At 31.7% G+C, this 16,629-nt stretch overlaps 1 protein-coding gene across 2 annotated transcripts in view; it reads right to left on the reverse strand.

The window, feature by feature from the left end:
- The window catches only part of LOC105256678 (autophagy-related protein 16-1), a 406,486-nt gene that overhangs the window by 17,129 nt on the left and 372,728 nt on the right, over positions 1-16,629 (reverse strand). For both annotated transcript variants that reach the window (XM_025414488.1, XM_025414489.1), the window contains 4 exons: positions 10,547-10,667; positions 2,329-2,508; positions 606-690; positions 374-520 (listed from right to left, as the gene is read on the reverse strand). In XM_025414488.1, the coding sequence (XP_025270273.1) occupies positions 374-520; positions 606-690; positions 2,329-2,508; positions 10,547-10,667 (533 nt within the window). The remainder of the gene's footprint in view (positions 1-373; positions 521-605; positions 691-2,328; positions 2,509-10,546; positions 10,668-16,629) is intronic.

Genomic DNA, 16,629 nt, shown 5'->3' on the forward strand with positions numbered 1-16,629 from the left:
ATGCAGCAGTGTCTGTCTTTAATATCTCAGATTAGTCTTTTGTAAATCAATATTCGAGATATACTATAATATCGGGAATAATAATTTTAATAAACATATTTTTTCATCATTAGCAAGCGTAGACCATTAAGTCATATGAAATTTAATAGGTTTTTTTTAGAACATCCATTTTATAATGATCCGAGCCTTATATCGATATTGCACATTCCAATCTACATAAAAGAAGATTGCGATTTTTTATCTCTAGGGCGGAAAATTAAATATTTAGTCAAGAATATATAAATATGCAGACTATAAAGATAATAAAATTTAATTTAATTTTTCGAACTTTTAGTTACGGATAATAATCAATTAATAGGAAATTTCTACTTACGTATGTCCCTTTAGTATTGTTTCGATCATATTCGTCGCTATAGACCAGATAAAGACGGAACCGTCTGCGGAACCAACCGCTATGTATTGCCCGTCAGGACTGAAAGCAGCTCTTGTCCAATCGAATCCCACTTTGAAACCGTCAGCGCTGTAAAATAAAATAAAAATATAATGATTTACTACTTTTAATATTCTGGTCGCGTATATCTGCGATAAGTACACACACAACCCACCTGAACGACCCAACAATCTTCTTCATTCGTAGATCAATCAATTTCACCGTGTCATCCCTCACACAACTCAAAAGGTAATTTGCGTCTGAAATCAAATAGATGCCTTTATGATTCACGATCGTCTATGATTGAATAATATTTAAATTGTTTGCGTAAATGTTTGCGGAGTTACAACTTTAGCCATATAAATATTTCCTACATATTGGACATGTTTTCGTACATATTGTAATTGTTTGTTGATAAAAGTGTATCTATCGAATATACAAATAATGCAACAATCTTATTTTTAGGCGCCGGAAAATTTAATACAATGCAATAAACTTATATTAATCATGAATCGAAATAATTCACTTGTAATAATCTTCTTTTATAGCATATCGATCTGAAGAAAAAATATTTGAGTTCAAAATTTTTTTTAAACGAATGTATAATTGATAAACGACGAAAAATATACCAGAGAACCGCGCGATATATTTGCTTAACTGTAAAAATGAAAAATCGCGCGGAGTAATACTGTTTCATTTGAATTCATTGAATTTGCATTCTGACAATACTGAGAATTAATGAAACGCAATAGAACAATCCGTATGAAATGTTCTTGAATGAATAAAGTGCACTTGCACTTGATATAAGTGTTTTGAAAATGTTGAATTGTTGCGCACGAACCAATTTATTCGCATCATTAGGATGTTACGATAAAAAGTAAAAACAAAATAACATTGTTTGCGTAACGAAATTCTCTCGAATAAAATGCTTCGTGTAGTATAGCTGCTGTAAAATGCCAATTAGTATTTTTCTTCGCCTCATTAATTGTTAAACAGACAGACACAGGTTACAGATAAATATCCTATAATAACAATATAAGATTTGGTATCAATTAGAAAAAATAAAATTTTGTTTCTCAATGTTTGAATTCATGTTGTTTGTTTCATTTATAGGACTATGGTGAAATAATTATAAACTTGATAAATAATATGAGATAATTAAATTCGCACGAATTCTATAATATTCTATAATAATCAAGATATCTATATACTTTAATATCAAATTACAAAAATCTATAATTTTACAATCGTAATTAATGTATTGTTTTTCTTTTCAAGTAAAATATAAATAGAAACGTAATAATATGAGAGATGTAATAATATAAATCATTATTAATTTAATTTACATAAAAATCATGATTCCCATTCTTTGCAAAATAAATAAAATAAGCAATATAAATAAAATATGATGTTCGATATTAACGCTTTCATGGCAATATCGGCGCGATATTTCTATTATATACTTACTCGAGTTAAATACCAATAATAAAAGAAAATAATCAGGTGTTCCTCCATATATCTAACATACCTTAATCGATATTGTAAAATGCGCAAGCAAATTGCACATAATTACATAACATGGAATCAATATTTTACTTTAATATATTATATGTAGTGAACGTAATTTCCTATTACAGTTTGTATTAAATATCTTTACAGAATATATAATGTACTACATTTATTTCAACTTTGGTGATATTTAAATTTTGTAATAAAACAAAAAATTTTCTTTAGAGGGGATAAATATGTCTAATATTAAACAAAGTCTTCAATTAATTCTATTTATTCAATATAAATAAACTGGTTGATATTTTGCTTTTTTTGCTGCAGTTTTGTAATTGTTTTGCTTTACTTTTTATTAAAGTACGAACTCTGTAATTTGATTTAACCTTACTCACCACGGGATAAATCTAAGGATGTAACTTTTCCTTCTAGTAGAATGTCATTTGAACTGGATTCAGCTCTCGTATCCCAAAACCTGATTCTTTGATCAAAATGGCCACTGATTATTGTAGAACCAGCACCGTCTGAAGTTACGAGATCATTGCAACTAGATCCAGCAAATTTTGTCTCTATACCTGCACAACATAAAATTTCTTATCTTTAAAAGATGCATTTATATAAATTTATATAAGATTATATAGCAATTAAATTGCATTTTTGCTTTTGTTATATTATTTTTATACTATTTTATTAAAGAGAATAATAAGAGAAAAAGATATTCTTAAAAAGAAATAACAATAATAATAATAAATTTTCTTTTTATTTAAGTAAAAAGAATCGATAATTTTATATATGCATAAATTGTGTAGATATTTCGAAGAGATAGTGCTTCAATACATATAACAGTAATCAATAAATATTGTAATGAATGTCAATGAGATAAAATTTATTGTCTTCATGCGATTAAAACTTAAATTACTATAAAGTGTAATAATCTATCATATACTTATACATCATCTTATTTAATTATATTCAAAACGCGTTCGTGCGTTACCATAAAAAAATCCTGATACATTTTTGTTCATACTAAATACAATCTTTTAATGCGCAAGCTTTCAAATGTAAAATTCGCTTTTCAAGGATAACAGTATGATCGAATTAAATGCATGCAGAAAGCTTTCTGCATTTAATTTGAGCATTCCACGGGAGTAATAGAATTACGTCCTCCCGAATTGCATATACGCGCGCCGACTTTAAGCGGAGCGAGTTAACAATTGTATCGAATGTGAATCACGGCTGGTTTCCCCTTTCAAATTGTAGTTGTACCTAGCAGCAGCTCTCATCGATCTCCACGCTGAAATAAGCAGGATTTCAAACTTAATTTACGTCGGGAAATGACGTTCGCATCGCCATGTTTCCGCGAATCTCTTGGAAATCACTAGCGCGCGATGCGGAAACACCCGGCATCAAGACTGGAAACAGGATAAATTACGAGTTTTCCGCTTACGATCGTCTCTTACCGCCCCTCTAGTCTACCTTTCCTTAACCTCGCCTTTGTGCGATTACGAATCCGTGCGCTAGTTTCAATTTTACTTCATCCTGGCTCCGCGTTAAATCAAATGTGATTTACCGCTCGATCGATTAGTCCGTCGAAGTTTCTACGGACGAGACGTCGAAGAGCGAATGGTGTCCACCGTTTCTATTTCGAAGACGGTATTACGGATTCCAATTACTTCATGACAGGGTAACATGCTAGAGAAGAGGAAATCTTCATTCACAGACTTTATATGTTACAAGCGCGCGTTAAATTGTCTTTCAATCGCGTCGCATAATTTCTATCAAAGAAAAAGCAAATATAAAAATCAAAGAAAAAGCAATTATTTTTTAATTTTTATTGAGAAATTTCAAATACTGCTTTTTAATAATTCTAGCGAAAACTTTGATGATAATTAATTTTTTAATTCGTTTCATTTTATTATGTATAATATTTTTTATCAATTATAAGCAATTATATTTTAATTTTCATTGAGAAATTTCAAATACTGCTTTTTAATAACTCTACCGAAAACTTTGATGATAATTAATTTTTTTAATTCGTTTCATTTTATTATATATAATATTTTTTATCAATTATAAGCAATTATATTTTAATTTTTATGAAGAAATTTCAAATATATAGAAATTTCAAATTTTAATTCATTTTATTTTATTATGTATAATATTTTTTTTCTGTTTTATGTAATAACTCAAGTAACTATAACTATAACTCAAGTAACTATAATTACAACTCAAGTAATGTTCTTTTACAGAATAACAATTTATTTCAAAAAAATATTAAATTGAATATATGTGATGTAACTATAACACATCGGGTATATCCAAATTTTCAAATACAATTGTTCGAAATGTATTATACATTGCTTTTTTAGTATTTCGTAAGTATTTTCTTATTATGGCACTTTTTATTGTATACGCAGGTAAAGATACACACACACACACACACACACACACACACACACACACACACACACATATATATATATATATATGGCGATGATATTTGCACGCGGCGTACACTCAATCCTCGTAGTTCGACAAGTTCTGCAAGAAAGTACTTCACAAGCTTCAAACGCGGTGAGTAGGGCACTTCTCTGGAAGCAATAAAATTTCTTCCAAAGTGCATTCGTGCATAAAGAGAAATTTGTCGACAATTCCTACTTCACCTCAACATCGTACGGTTCACAACAGTCTTATCTTGCAACAAGTTACCGCACCGCACTGTATCCGCAACATACCGTCTATAATGATTCAGTAAAATACTCGAGAGATGCATACGATTAATAAACGGCGTAAAATTACTAGCATATAAAACTATATCCCTCTTGCGTGAATGAGGTATCGCATGACAAAACGCAAACTTCTATTTTACTGGGCTCGAAATAATATGGGAATATTTCCATCTGACTGTAGATTTGAATTATAATGATTTATGGCGAGTTGGCAAAATGGTTAATTTAACTTAATCATTATTTTAAATATATTCCTGCAATTACAAGATTTTGCTAACTTTTTATATCTATTTAAAGTTCCTTTTTTTCAAACTTTTTTTAAATTCTCATGTAAAAAGTAGGACATTTTAACCAAAGTAATCTCTCCTGTAACTCTGTTCTTTTTAATATTTTAGCATTTTTTATTTTAACATAATATTTTAACATTTATCTTTATGATAATTTCGCTTAATGATAGTATAAACAAAAAAACACAAATGATATATAGAATAAAAATTTTTAGTTAAAAAATATAACTGACTGATTATATACAACTTTATTGTGTATTATAAACACACAGAATGTCTCGTCTTTGTTATAGAAACAAACCATTTTTTTATTTTTAATTTAGCCTCTAATGATAATTTTAGGACGACAATTTTTGCAACATGTCGCACAAAGTATATCCTCGTCCATAATATAATTCTTTATGTACTGGTCCTTAAGCTCAAATGTATTATTCAGATAAATGCATGATATATATAGTATATGTATGTATATGCTATTAACGTACATCTATCCCTCAAACGAGGCATAAAGGATTACCGGCTTTGCATGTAAGTCTTATTCAACAGTCAGCCATGATAAGAGCTTTCGGATAAGAGCTTCATGTTAATTTGTTCTCTCTCATGCTTTTCGCATTAATATGTATTTCATATTATGCACATTTGCTTTATATAGAAACGTATGTTAATTAAATATAATTATAAGGCATACCGGGCAAGCTTTCATTTACAGATTCTTTCAGCTACATATATTTTGGATCAACTTTTACTTTTAGAAAAATTAGAAATATCTTTTCGATGTTCTTGAAATTAAACTTTAATTGTTTCGCAATTACATTATATTTACAATAAAAATATAAAAAATATTACTTAATAGTTAGCATAAAAAGATAGAATAAAGACACCTAAGATTTTAAAACAATCTTGCATATACTTATTATATATATGTCAGAGGAAAAAAATTATTGTTTCTTAAGTACGAATCTCTTATGGCAAAAATAAGTGATTAATTTCTCGAAAAGTTAACGCAAAATCTTCTCAATCATTGGAACAAACACGGGATGTTATTTCATTGGTATGGCAGAGTGCGGTGCGGTACAGAATCCGTCTGTCCGTGGCACGATTGTGTCCAGAAGAGTCGCTCGGGGCGTTCACGAAATTGCGCGACGTGGCGAGGTAGATAATAGCGCGATAGAAAACAGCTGATCCACTTTAAGCGTCCTTTTTGTCTTAAAGCGTCCACGGGTAAACAATAATTCACGCTTAAACGCCCTTTCAGCGCCGCTTTGCCCATTGTGCGCATCTCGCGCGTTCAGAGATTTATTTGTGCGAAACTTTTGTACAACCGTCCCCCCCCCTCTCCCCCTCCCCCTCCCGCTCCCGCTCCGCCGGTCTTCCTTGATAGCGCGGTTTTCGCTATTTTGCTGTAGGATCACGGCTTACAACGAGAAACAAAAGCCGCCGCCGCGAGGCTAAAACGGATGTCCTCGGAGTACCTGTGTATCCACGCAGGTATCCGCGTGCGCACAATTAACTTAGACTCGGCTACTGGATGACCCGGCGAGACGACAGCTATAAATTACGTGACGAAGTTAAGCCACAGGTTAATTACGTTCCACGCGCGCTCCGCGTTGTTATCTGCATTGCATAAAAAATAAGACAAATCCTCTCGCTCGTCCCTCCGTGGTGCACGCGGTACGTCCGCGGCGAAAAAGTTTTGTATTTATGTAGCAAGTTTGATGGGCCGGCCGCAAACTCAGTCGGGACAACGATTTGTGATGCCGCTCGACTTCTTACATTAATTATCGTCCGCTACAACTCCGGTGCTGCATCACTTTACGCGACTTGATTTAAGGAGATACACTTTTCGAAATTGCGCTCTTCATGTTTCATAAGGGCCTGCATATCGCAAAGTAATACAGTTCCCTCGCTGTTTCCGTCGTAGCAAACTTTGCACTCTACTCGTGGTTTTAGTCTTAACTTAATATAAAGGACATATAATTCTCAAATTTGTGCCAAGGATAATTCTCAAATGCCATCAACTCGCTTTACGTGCAATTGCGCTATAATTACTACAATGATATTGATGTTGCATGTTTTACTTCGTAAAAATGTATAAAAATAATAAAATATATATAAAATATATAAAATAGAAATAAAATATAGCATAATTAAAATATATAAAATGTAAAAATTTATAAAAAGCAAACAAAAACATGGAAATTAAACAAAGGCATGCAAAACGAGTTACTTTGAATGTAACTGAAATTTTATTTTGAAGCTAATAATTCGATAGTTTATTGCAATAATCGCATCCTTGCAAATTTGCATTATTAAATGCATTTTTTATCTCAAGAGTATAAAATAATAATAAATTAATAGTAGATATTAAAATTTGTATCTCATAGCTGTGCATGAATTTCCAATAAGGGAAATAAATTGCCATGCATAAAATATACGATCGCTAAGCATTGATTAATAAAGATGACGTACCACTTGAAACTAGATAATTTTTATTTCATATTTTAATATAAGTAATATCGTGTTTTTACGTTATCATATTTCAATATCGATTCATCGAGACCAATTGAAAATAAATTATATTGCATTTATCACGTATCTTACAAATAGCCAAGGCACAATATGGGTAATTCTGTTTTCATCGTTAATTATACTTCAACTGAAAGATAGCAATGCTTTCCCGGTGCAATGCGATTTATCGAAATTCGAACATTCGCATACGTTAATTAATGGCGTAAATTATTATTACGCGGAGCCTTTGAGCGAATTGTATAACTAAAGGCCAGGTTTAAGGCGATCCTAGACCTTGCAAATTAATACTGTCTGTGTGCCGCGTCGCGTGTTAAGCAGTCCACAGCTTTGTATCCTTTGTCAATACGATTCCTCCTTGGCTACCGCTCGCACATACCGCAGAATCCTGTAACGCTGTTGACCGAAGTGTAAATCGATATCTCGAGCCGTTCTTCAGATAGAGCGTACCGTTTCACGAGATTAGTCCGGCGCCGAATGTAAATCCCGAATACATTTGCGGGAAATGAGATCCTCCGTGGCCGCTATCTGCCAGCGTCCGGCCGCTTGCGTGCGGCTTGTCCAATTTATTTTTCGTGCCACTTAAAGCCCCCACATTTCGCACCAAGGACACGATCTGTGCTTTACCTCCAGAGAATGGCCACCTTCATCCGGCTGTAAATTATCACTTTCGCCCCTGTCTTCGAAGCGGCGCGCTTATCGCGTAGAGCCTCGCACCCGCCAACGAAAGTGCTGAAAGATTTCTCTATTTTACGGTTGAACGAACTAGGATTCGATACGAGAGATAGCTCGCGTGGACGATGAAGAGCGGGCGATCGGATGCCGCTGCTCTTTTTTCAAGTGCTCGACAATTAGCGTGATAAATCTCCCATGGATAGGAGCATCGAGCATCCTCACGTTTCGCATGAGTGCTGGTCACGAATGCTGCACATTCCAACTCGAAAATAATTTTCTGGGAAGGAGGACATTACTTTTGCCCTTGAATGCATGAAATTATCGCATTACGGTGGCGATTTTCAATGACGCGAGAGCCACATCATTAGATCCATATATGGCATGGGTACAGCCCTCGTCCAACATCTGCCAGTCGAAGATCACAATAATGTTCGCGAGAGAAGACTCGAATATCGCATTTGGTGTTTGCAGTTGACTGCCAGAGGATTGTTTGCGCGAAATTAGATCACGACGCGCGAACTTTCTAGTACAAAAGGGCCTTCTGCTGACTGTATGTATTCGGATCGACCTAGTAAACGTGAATTCATGTGAAGGATATTTACTTCCATATCATTTGTATTCAAACAGATTCCACAGGCTAAAGAAAAAAGTTCTTTAGATAATAAATAAATAATATATTATATATTTAGAATATATATAATATATAATATATTTAGAATATATATATTTATTATTTAGAAAAATATTTAGAAAAATTAATAGTTATAATTAATAATTCCGATGATATTTTTATATTAATTAATTTTTGATATTATATCTTCATATCAATATTTTTCAACATTTGCATGCATATATTGTTATGTTTCTTTATTACTCGCGAAGAAACTGGCAACAAAAATAAGAGAACTGATTAAAATTAGAATCAAAATATGCTTAATATTTTAATCATTTTTTCTGTCTTAACTTTTGTTCCAAAGTATAAAAAAATCAATTCTAACGGGTGTAAAATAACGTTCATTAACAACTGATTAATGATACGATGAAGAAGTCTGAGTAATATAACCGTCTTATACCATCTTATCCTGGATAAACCCGCGTCTTGGTTTAAGAGCTAATTAAGGTAGTACTCTTTCCTGTGGGTAATGGATTTATGATTAATCTCACCTTTCTTTTCTGTGACAGATCATCCATTAGATTACATAAATTCATCTTTGTTATCATCAATTTGCGCACTACTTTTACCTTAGAAACGTAAGTCACAAAGAATTATTAAAGTTACCGGGTTAGTCGGCCAATCTCCTGAAAACTTTTTTTATCTCTAAACGTATTTATTCAAGCATTAAGCTGCAACCTTTTCCAAAACTCGCCTCATTATCCGGAGGGATCGTTTATTAAAAACATCAATATTCGGAGATAAAGAGTTTTCTATGCCGGTGAAGATCGTTTAGGACGAAGCAAGCGAGGGGAGAATCTGTTCTTCCGTGGAAGGATCTTATCGATTTAATTAACCTTACGCAGTTATACGACGACGCAACGAACCGTCTGTTAGACGGAGGGTAGTTTTTATTCAATCTTGGCCATTATGGCATCGTTGATGCCCGGTACGAACCAAGCCGCGGTATTACAGGCGTCATATTTTGCGTGGCGGTCCATTGTGCAGCCGCATACGATGCGCAACAGAATATACATATGAATGATCATGCAGATTCGCCGTTTGTTTTATTATCTTGGAACGCTCGTAAGTATATTTGCATTATGCAACGACTAATAGGGATAATGGGCAACGTGATTACCGCTTTCTCTCCCTTTCCCTCACTCTCTCCCTCTCTTTTTCCTTCTCTCTTTCTCTAGTACTGTACATTACTTTCAGCTCATATCTTCTACGCTTCTATTATGACTTACAAGAACGAATGTACCGCGTTAATATTATGCACCCTGATATGTCAGTTGCGTAAAAAAATAGCTGCTTATTTTTTTTTGTTCGTCTTAAAAAGGTTTATGTTTGTTGCACCTGCGGGAGACTATGGATTTTGGGATTACTGAGCGAGATCTCGATTGTCAGTAAATATACGCAGATGAGATTCAGAATTGGTTTGCATAAGTTAGTTTAATTAAAGTATCTTAAAATCGTTCCGTGGAAATTTGGATCGAATCATTACACTTTTGATTCTTTCTTTCAACTAAAAAAAACAATTTCTGAAATATTATTTTGCACAAAATAGTAGTAGTTAATTATTTAATATTTAATAGATTTATTCATACGCAACACACAAATGCACACATACACATACACATATATATACGATATATATTATTTTTCAATCGTTATTAGTGTTTCACGAAAAATACCCGCTTTTCGTTTTACAATATTAATCAATAGAATAACGTTTACTTACATGCTTTGCTGCGCAAATCCCAGATTTTTAACGTGCGATCATAACTTCCCGTAACTACTTTTGACGGCTCGCCAAGAAACTTCGCCGCCATCACCTTTGCGCAGTGGCCCGTGAGCGTGTGCTGAAACAGAAATACAAAGATTCGTTCATGTGAATTTATCTTGAGTGGCATAAGCGAAATACGGGTATAAATATAATAACATATTCATAAAATCAAAAATATTTTTCCCTTATTAGTTGTGTAACTTTATATATATTTTCGATTAGGAAAACAAAATATTCAAAAATTCTTTTTTAAAGAATTTATATATATATATATATAAATTTATTTTATCATTTATACTCTCTTTCTCTTGTTAATATTTAACAATAGAATAATATATAACATACATATAAATATTGTTTCATTTATTTCTGGTATATATGATTGTATATTTTAAGTATCAGATTTAAATTTAAAAAAAATATTCAAATATATTTTGCGAAATTATTTCTATTTTTTATTTATTTTATAATTTATAAATATTTTAATTTTTATTTGAATATGTTTGCATGAAGTATGTATTAAAATAAATTATTTGCTTTGCAATATTTACACTAACACATACATACATACACACAAAACAAGTTATGATAAATAATTAAATTATATTGTGTGTGTGTGTGTGTGTGTGTGTGTGTGTGTGTATAAACTTCTCTCAATGAATTTGCTTAGTTATAAACTATTTTGTTTAAATACAATTTAGGAGCGCCGGAGTCATTGGCACTTCGCAAGTTAAGTTCTGAACTTTAAACAGGGACTTATTAGATCGAGCACTGGCTTTCATAAGTTGATTTTCTCTTTTCTACTTTCGAGTTCAACTCTACTCCGAGCATTCGACGTGTTCGAAATGAGAAATGAATGTAGCTGCAAGGGGCGGAAACAGACGTATAAAGCGCGCATTTCCAGTGGAATAGTACGTCATTCTTTAACGGGGTAACACAAGAAAAGAGTTCGATTTCATTATTACCATCATATTGAGTTGAGCAAGAAAACTCGATTTGTGCCGTAAAGTTTCCTTTTTTATTTTCAATATGCGCTGATGAACATTCGATGTGTACGCGCGAAAACTACAAATTTATCAAAAATTACATCAGCAGAGGCTTACGCGCATCTGTACATAACTGTCGTATTTCATGTATAATACAAATATTACGGCTGAAAATATTGCCAGATAGCCGGTAGATATTTGTGTTGTCGTTGACATGATGTCAGCGACAGTTATTCCATTTCTATTTCGATGTCTACGCGAACAAACATTAAACCCGTACGTTGACGTCCATGGCGGCGCATTTTATGAGCAATTTTTTTTCGATCGCGAGCTGTGCCGCCGATATTCTAGGGTTCTCTTACCGAACTTTTTGAAAACGATACACGTTCAATGGTTCCATTTTTTATGGTATACAATTTTAAAATCATAAAAACTTCCATTTCGAAAACTATTTTTTATGTTCTCTCTCTCTCTCTCTCTCTGTTCGTACATCATGCAAAATAAACATTTCTCTTTTTTCTTTAGTAGCATACTAACTGTAGAAACTAATTATATATTATTATAGTCATAACAAAAATGTCAGAATATTCGTAATATCATAAAAATTAATTCCTGTTATTTTAAAATTAATTACATTATTTATATTTTTCGACCATTATTTATAGATAAGGAATTTGCAAGTAGATATCAAATATTTGTCACTTTATGAATGGATAAATTTTTAAAATGACAACAACAAGTATCCTGCATTATTATGTATCCTATTCGCATTAAAAGATCATTAATGAAATTTCAAATATATACATAGTTCTTATGCTCGAAGATTTAATGACTTTGTGATCAAGATTTTAATGATCGAAAAAATCTAAAATGAGCGGTAAACGTTCACGCTAACAGTTTGTTTCACGAGTCAATAAATCATTTAAGGACGTTCGATGTGTATTCGTTGTTTCGATGTCGACGCAATGGAGTCGCGCGAGCGAAATTACCTAGGCGTGTAATGAAATTATCAAGTGATATATGCAGCACTTACACGGTTATGTAAACACGTTGTGTTAAAAACGCCGATATCGATGGGCCGCTTTACATATCAATCAAGCCGTGCACAACGGACCCGTCACGAACGTGATTTAATGACTGCCAGCGCCTTTAGCTCGCGCGCGTCGTCGTTAAATGAAATTCTGAAGTTATCTCATATATACGCTCCGTTCGTCCCTTCGTTCTTCCGTCGCATCGTCGTTTAATGGTAAAGAATTCAAGCGTGATGTCGACAAGGGGTGTGGGGAAACGACTCGAGGGCTCCTGTGTAAGAGAGGAGAACCGTTAAAAAGAGGAGTTCGCCAATTTTAAGGTGCGCAACGCCAGGAGCTAGCACGCTCTTGAAAAATGTCCTAATGTAAATTAATGGCCCGGAAGTTTAGCTGGAAAGGCTATAACGTGAAAGAAACAGGTAGGGGTGGAACCCTCCTGCCCCTATCCTTATACACAAGCGAAAGAACTTTACTCTTTTGCGCAAAGACGTCAGAAGTGGAAGAGACCACCAACGAAAGTGCACTATAATGTAAAGACTTTGCCGAAAGTGCACCGAGTCTACATTTTTTCACGCGAAATGTTAAACAGTTGAATGGACTTTGCTTTCAATCGTCTTGTCTCGACAAGAATATATGGCATTAATACCATGAGAATAAGGGAAGATATGTTTTTAAAATGATAAAATAAAATCTATCTAAAATTATGGGGATATTCCATTATTCGGAAACTAAATATATTACTAATATATCAAGTATTTAAGAATATTATGTTATAAAAATAATATATGCAAAGAAAATTTTTAATTTCAATGTCACCATAAGATTCTCCTCTTTTCTGGAATTCTTCATTTCTATAAAACACTTTATTAATAAATACGAATAATTGCTATTTTTGGGAAGAGTTCATAATCTTCTTCTACATTATAAAGTTCCGTTATGTTAATATACAAATTTACTTTCAAGATTTTTACGCTACACGCAACTTTTTATGAGTGAACTTCTAAAAAAGAGGTACAATTTATTGTATACTTCTCCGAGCACACTCGTAATCTTTTACAACTGTGCTCTTTCTTGCCCTCTTCATACATTAAATACAAACTTTTTCTACATTTTGTAATTTTTAAACTCTTATATTATGTGTAAGTTAGTCGCCAAAAATGTAAATTTTTGTTTAATATAAAACAAGAATTGCCATTGTTTTTTATTCTCCCATATTTTACAGCTGTTAAAAAATAATAGTTCTCTCGAATTTAATATAATTAACAACAGTTAAATACTAACGTACATTAATAATATAAAATTGATTTTTTTAATCAAAATTTCATAGAAAATAAATCAGAAAAATTATTAAATATATATTAAAAAGAATTATAATTAGTTTAAAAATATAATATTTAAAAATTAAAAATTCCGTATAATAAATATATACATAACAAAAATAATTTAAATATATAGTTTAATATAATAGTTTATATTAAAATTTTAATAATTTTGATTTATGTGATAATATTTAAAATTGAGATTATCCATGAAAAATATCATGATGAATCGTAAAAAAATAAAACATAAATATATTTCAAGATTCGTAATAATACAGAAACCTATTATTAAATCTGTAATAAATGCATGAGTAAAAACTTTTTCTGCAATTATATTTGAGAAAGGAACAAAACTTATTCGGACGTTCAATAATTTTGATTAACAACTCAGTAATTTAACTTTATATGCGAACAGAGATAATTTGAGTCACACACAGCAGGACAAACACGAAGGATACAGCTGGAGGCGCAGTTGGAAGTTTATTAACGTGAATATTCACCATAATTCAGTAATCTCGCGTATGAATTATATTTTTTTGGCAACAAATTCGAACAATTGTGACAAATCTTATGTAAAATTATTTAATAATATATTTACAATAATGCACGATATATATATATATATATATATATATATATATATATATAACGATCGAATCGTAAATATAAATATATATTTAACATAATAAAAGTGATCCTTCAATAAATAATCATATAATTAATCTATATCATTTAAAATCTAAATTTCTATACTTTAAAATATTTCGCGTATATATTTGTCAAAATACATGAAATATTTCGAACAGACAATAACACGTAATAATACGTAAAATATTTCGAACAGACAATAACACAATGTTTAGCCTTGATGACGTATACAATAGCGCGCTAATATTTACATTCCGCGGTCTTGGTATCATTCACACGGCGACACTCGAGCAAGATAGTGGTGCGAAACGATACTCTTCATATATTATCGAATTTATTATTAATTGAACGATTATCATGATTTTCGATTAGATTAATCTTTCGATTTTATAATTTCGCGTATATATCTGTCAAAGTATGTAAAATATTTCGATCAGACAATAACAGTGTTTAGCCTTGATGACGTATACAATAGCGCGCTAATATTTACATTCCGCGGTCTTGGTATCATTCACACGGCGACACTCGAGCAAGATAGTGGTGCGAAACGATACTCTTCATATATTATCGAATTTATTATTAATTGAACGATTATCATGATTTTCGATTAGATTAATCTTTCGATTTTATAATTTCGCGTATATATCTGTCAAAGTACGTAAAATATTTCGATCAGACAATAACAGTGTTTAGCCTTGATGACGTATACAATAGCGCGCTAATGTTTACATTCCGCGGTCTTGGTATCATTCACACGCCGACACTCGAGCAAGATAGTGGTGCGAAACGATACTCTTCATATATTATCGAATTTATTATTAATTGAACGATTATCATGATTTTCGATTAGATTAATCTTTCGATTTTATAATTTCGCGTATATATTTGTCAAAGTACGTAAAATATTTCGATCAGACAATAACACAGTATTTGGCCTCGATGACGTATACAATAGCGCGCTAGTATTTACATTCCGCGGTCTTGGTATCATTCACACGGCGACACTCGAACAAGATAGTGGTGCGATACTCTTCATATATTATCGAATTTACTATTAATTGAACGATTATCATGATTTTCGATTAGATTAATCTTTCGATTTTATAATTCGTGTTAATATAATATTAATAAAACAGAGCATTTGTAATGAGTAGTACATGAATTTCAAACTTTATATAAATATCGAACGAAAAAAAAGTACTTCTCTCGTGTCTTCTGTTTCTTACGATATGTTAAAAAGTGCGTTTCTCATATAATTATTCCGCGATCGGGAGTGTCGTACAAAGTGTCTCGCGATCGTTCCATATATAATTAATTATTATTATTCGTATTTTCGGAAGTGAATGTGAGTGCTACGAAGAAATAGCAAAGGACAAAAAAGAGAGAAAAGGGGGAAAAGCATCGAACAATACATATGGAGCAACGAAATATAAAATGTAAGTCATTTATAAATTATTTATCATTCATGTTACTTTTAAACATATTGCCTGTTCCTTTTTCACCTTTTCGAATTTATTCTTAATTATCATTTAACATATAACGCACATAAAAAATATTTCAGTTTTTATTTTAAAATATTCCAAATAATATAATAAAATATTTTTCGTATTAATTGTTATTTCAAGAGTTATTTCATAGTTCAACATTTTATAAAATATTTCATAATAATGTAATTATTATATACTTTATATATAAGAATTAGATATTTTTAAATAGAATTTTATTTTATTTATATAGAATTAAACTGAATTTTTATTAAAAGTTTATATTCAAGATAATGCTGAATAATTATAATTTACAATATTAAATATCTGTTTAAAAGGCAAAAAAATTGATTGCGCGTAATAATTAATTTTACAATCAATTAATTTAGATATTTAATTTTATTAGAAAATAGATTTATAAAAATATTAAAATTGAATGTATTTGCATTTGTATTTGGCCTTTGCGTAACGATTAATATTCGCGTCAGATGTTCCATATATCGGTAGCATCCCGAATTTTTCCTGACCTAAATAATTCGCGAGGACTGCTGAGCTAAATACTCTACGCCT

Source organism: Camponotus floridanus, unplaced genomic scaffold (assembly GCF_003227725.1).
Source record: "Camponotus floridanus strain SB8 unplaced genomic scaffold, Cflo_v7.5 scaffold81, whole genome shotgun sequence".
NCBI lineage: Eukaryota > Metazoa > Arthropoda > Insecta > Hymenoptera > Formicidae > Camponotus > Camponotus floridanus.